At 35.3% G+C, this 5,289-nt stretch overlaps 1 protein-coding gene across 1 annotated transcript in view; it reads right to left on the bottom strand.

Annotated features, from left to right (window-relative positions):
* Positions 1-2,324, bottom strand: part of LOC111631573 (T-complex protein 1 subunit eta-like) — a 64,759-nt gene extending 62,435 nt beyond the window's left edge. Inside the window, exon 1 of the mRNA XM_023375842.1 lies at positions 2,235-2,324. Coding sequence (XP_023231610.1) covers positions 2,235-2,237 — 3 coding nt within the window. The 5' untranslated portion in view covers positions 2,238-2,324. The remainder of the gene's footprint in view (positions 1-2,234) is intronic.
* Positions 2,325-5,289: the final 2,965 nt, after the last annotated feature.

The raw sequence follows: 5,289 nt of genomic DNA on the forward strand, positions 1-5,289 counted from the left end.
ATAGTTTTTCAGCGCTATTTTCATTTATTTTTGTTATTTGACGCTATTTAGACGAATAAGCAAGTTTTCCGAAGCATAAAATTGAAGATTTCCCGCCAAAATAGAAACTTCCTGATAACATCGGAAATGACGTTCTAACATCATTTTATTTTATTTGATTCTTCAAAAAATTGTTATAATACTGTGTATTAGACTTAGAATATTTGATATCTAAACCAGAAAGTGTTAGCTAGAAATAGACTTATTTATAGAACACCCCCCATTTCTCACTTCAGGGAGTTATAAAACAGTTGGGTGCTAATGACTTTGTGAAAGGGAAAAGTTCTACACTTGAAACTTTGAAAGAAGGGATTTGGCCTGTACCGTCCGCGGACCGCATAAACATTGATAAGGGGCCGTATGTGGCCCGCGGGCCGCAGGTTGTGCACCCCTGATAATATACATCATGATAGAATTATTGTCGTTAGCGAGCAGTTTTTCCTTTGTTGCTTCATATAGTCAATAATAATAATAAGTCGTTTCTAATTACAATAAAAATCTATAGTATATTATGATCTATCATGTGATGTCTCTAAAGTTCAGCGAATTATTTGCAAAAAGAATAAGTTATCAGGAACATACTGGAGATGAGTAGTCACATGACCGAAATAGCACTGACAAATGTAATGTGACACGCTTTGTACGCGTCCACTGTCCGATGTGACGCTCTGCGACGAAAACAAGCTTAAGCAATGGCATCTTCGAATGGGTACACTCGATAAGTATTCCAACAATTTTTTGTTTATAGCATATTTTATATCGATCATTTCCAACAAATTATACGTGTTTTGGAAATATTCGAGCGAAATTAGTCTAGATTTGATTAATTTTATGGAAGAAAACCTCTCAAATAGCCATACCCCCTAATCAACACAACTGCCTTAAAATTTTTATTTCTTAAGAGACAAATTGACATTACAATCTGTAAAAATGTTACAAAACAAAAATCATAACTTCATCAAAATCACATGCTTCATTTGAACATGTGCTTTCCTTGCCACGTGATCTATAATTAAGTACTCTGCATTTTCGAACATTTTACAATTTCATTGGTTAAAATTCTATACCATGTTGCACAAGCGCAGATAACCTGAACATGTATAATCAACCTAGTAGAATCATATCATCATCAACAAAGACAAGATCTTTAAAAGTGACTAGAATTGTCACTGTCTCTGAGAGACTAATTTTCTCGTTTTGACGTCATTTGTCCTAGAAAGAAGAGATGAGAGATAACTGACCAGAATACAGCCCCTGGACAATCAGGAACCTTTTTATGCCAATTCTTAGCAGTCGAATCCACTCTACATCAATTACAGTTATGAGTTTCTCCAAATTCTAATTTCCAAATCATGTTTTCACATGGGAATGGATTAAAACTTATATTGGGCTCCTGTGTGATTTTGGAATTTCAATATGTAATTTAATCTAAAAGCTTTGCTTTTCCTATTGCTATTCATCTTTACTGCTGATAATACACAAGAATGATTCAAACCCAGATAGAACAGTTTTATTTTTAACACCAGAGGGCAAGTATCCGGTGAAAAATGTGAATACTTCCTAGCTTAAAGGACAAGGACATTTTAAATGAAACAAAGAGAATCTAGCATTCACATGAAGATTGAGACTTTCAAAATATTTCACATGCATGTAAGATGACCTGGCAGAAGTTTTAATTTTAGATAATTTGTACTTATATATTCATATTCAGTTTCATTACGTAACAGTACTACTAACAGATAATCAAATACATAATTATACCAAGGAATTAACTGCTTAAAATAAGATCCACAATTTTATAATCTTTCTCTTTGTACGTTTATATTATTTAAAATGTATGATCAACAGTAAGTAATCTGAATAATGGATTCACATCATCCAAAGCTACTACAAATCTAAACACAAAATTCATATAGACAAGACTAAAACCAATATATTTTTACATTAAGAAATGTTTTTCTATTTATTTGTTCCTCAACATAAAGACAAATGAAAAATATTTTCAACTACATTGTCGAATTTCAATCTAAATCGCAGATGGTGCACACACCGGCTTAAAGCTTTACTTAATAATATAATTATAAAAAAAATATCATCTTATATAAACAAAAGATACAAATCGATGCCGTAATTATATTTTTAAAAATACATTTTACCATTATATTTACAGATTAAATCCGATTTACAAAACTTACCATGATGTCTTTATGTTGCTTTCTCAACGAGCACCACCAAGCAACAATTTACACGAAAAGTGTTGCCGGTTGGGCAACATCATTAATTCGAGAATATTCGTTAATTTCAAAACATAATTATTATAAACGTAACATAACTATTTATTTATAAGAATATACATAATTAAATAAATAAAGTCAGTTTTTAAAGAATATATAATAATATATACAGTATTTAACTATTTCCGCCTTTTTTAAAAAAAAAAAAAAGAAAAGAAAAAAAAGGGAGTCAAGGCTTAGTAGAGAACGTGGAGATGGCTTTTCATCCGGCTTGGATTAAAAGGTTGTCGTCATGTGTGACTGTTGTGATGGATGCATCGAAAACGTCGAAAACCGATATAGATTTGTAATGTTGCCGACAGGATACAAAAATATCAAGAGAGTCGAGCGGTCGCGAAGGGTCGTATGTGGGTGATCGGCACTGAGACAGACTCTACGGTTACAAGAAACCGTTTATTTGACACGAAAGAAGCTTACAAGATTTCCGCGATCTTGGAGGTTCTGCGTTGGTTGCGGCCTCTGGGTCTTCCTCTCCTTTCCAAGATAGTCCCATTTTGAAGGAGTGTCTCTGGTTCGCGAATGACCAATTCCATCGACGTCTCGACGACTCCGGGACGATGCGGTCGACTTCGTTGATGGAAAGATGTCGATCATAGGTCGGGAGATGGAGATGAAGATGGGCACGAGACACACTACAATAGATCCGCCACTTGGAACTTTCGGGAGAAGCCGTCGCGTCCTTGAATTCTTAGGTTTTATCTGTTTCCCTCTGATTTCACTTTCCGATTAGTCTCTCCTCGTCACCTGGTGACAATTCGATACCTTTCAGGGGCGCGGGAGAGGTCAAAATCGAAGTTTAATTTGATTCCCATCCGGAGATAGTCGATCTTCGTTTTTCCGTTGTTCTATTGTTTAAAAGTTCGCGTCGTTTTCATTAAGAAAAACTATTTCTAACTTCTATTTTTTCTCAAAAAAACAAAAAAAAAGATAATTCTGTCCTTAAAAATAAATGATTTTAACGTGAATTTCAGTGAGGTTCGGACCTGTCCAGAGCCTCACAGATTAGTGATTCCACGGTGGGCTTTCTTTTAACTCTTCATTCTGTGAGCACTAAGAGAACCTTTTTTAGCATGCTCATTATGGATTGGGCCAGGCCCACAACCCACATTGGAACGGCCGGATGGTGAGGGACGGGGCCCGACATATCTGCGGTGGGGTTACCCCACTGTTACAAAAGGAGAATTCTATTTATACAGAAGAGGCGTTGACTTTGCTTCGGACATATGAGGTTTTGTTTTCCTTCGCACGTTTGGACAGACTAGTGACATGTTTCTCGGACAGTTTGTCCGTTCTGAAGAAATTCTTGAGGGTTATAGTGCATTTAGCAGGAAGCGTCGGATCTCCAGGCTGGGTGAGACAATAAGCATTCTACTTGAAGTGATGTGAAAACCGTGGTACTGCGAGATGTGATTAAAAGAATGAACGGATCGGACCCCACCCATAAATTCTCAAATAGCTTGATCTGGCATAAAATTATACGGTGGAACGAAGCCAGTTTAGAAGCTGTACCCTTTCAACAGTGGAAAAGACACGTTTATTCTCCTTTAGTAGTGGAGAATAAACGTGCGAAATGTTTAGAATATTTTTCCACGCGTTTTTTCTCATTATTGTTTCGGAAAAAGATTTTGTAAGCAGTTATGTCTAGTGAAGAAAAGTCTTTTTTTATTGTTACATAATTCATTTTTATGTGAATTTTTTTTCGCGGTAGATTTTGGCTAGTTTTCGGAGATACCCCAAAAGAATTTGACGTATATATACGTCCCTCAATACTGCCACACGATCGCCCTTGACGAATATATTCGTCGCTCACTGCTGAGGGGGTGAGTGGTACGGAATAGAATGGCGAAAAAACTCCATTTTATTCATGTCATATTTGACTATCCGTGGCGCATAGGAGGGATCAGTTGACATCTTATTAGTGTGACTTTAAATGGGACTGCTCCACTAACAGAATTCTCGGTTTTTCGTCTGGCGAAATCACCAGTATATCCGGTTTGTTGAAGTGTGGCTTATTAGAGAGGTTGAGGCGCACGTATTCAGCCCAAAACGTGTACAGCGGACGAAGGAGCGGCGCCATCTGGCAATTCTAGGCGGTCGATAACAAGGACTATATACTACAAAGATAGCAAGATCCCTATTCTACAATGTTAGCCAGGAATGCCAAGTTAGTGACGTCAGCACGAGTCCTAACCTCTCTGTTTACATAGAGCAGAGTGTGCACGTGTTTAGTTTTCGCTTTTAATATTCGTCCAATTTTGTGATTAACGAAGTGATTTATTTTAATATTTCTGTAATTGTTTTATTTGACTAAGTTTTTTATAAGGTAAGATGATTTAAATATAAGTCATTAAATATTTAAAGCTATATTTTTATGTTAGGTGAAGAACAAAATGCTGAGTACTAGGTGTGCTGTGTATGGTTGCAATAATAACCTTCTTTTTTCAAATTGGAAGCAACCTGTTTACATCGGGTTTGATCAAAAAATGACAAGAGAAATACTTTTAAAATTAATAGCAGAACTTTATTTACTATCGTATAATGTAGTAGCTTGCGTCAGTGACTGTAGTTGCAGTAACATAAGTTTATGGAAAGAATTGAATGTGAATATCAATGAAACGTTTATTATGAATCAATTATTATTATCAATGAAACGTATATTAGAGATATAAATATGTGGTTGGACATTTTTAATAGCTATGCATCAAAAGGTTCTGTTCCAAGCAAAAATGGACATGGTGTAGACGTGGAATTACAAGAAGAACATTTAAATAAAATGATAAAAATAATCTCAAGAATGAGAGCAAGTGAAAAAAATGCCCTCCAAATTTTCCAGAAAGGAATGATAATCTCAATGAAATCGCTAATTGATCTTTTTTAAGATATGAAATCGACTTTTGATATAAAATACATCTGCACTCACAATTTAAATCAAGATTGTCTGGAAAACTTTTTTTTT

Source organism: Centruroides sculpturatus, unplaced genomic scaffold, assembly GCF_000671375.1.
Source record: "Centruroides sculpturatus isolate CEXI.00-Female unplaced genomic scaffold, Cexi_2.0 scaffold64, whole genome shotgun sequence".
Classification (NCBI taxonomy): domain Eukaryota; kingdom Metazoa; phylum Arthropoda; class Arachnida; order Scorpiones; family Buthidae; genus Centruroides; species Centruroides sculpturatus.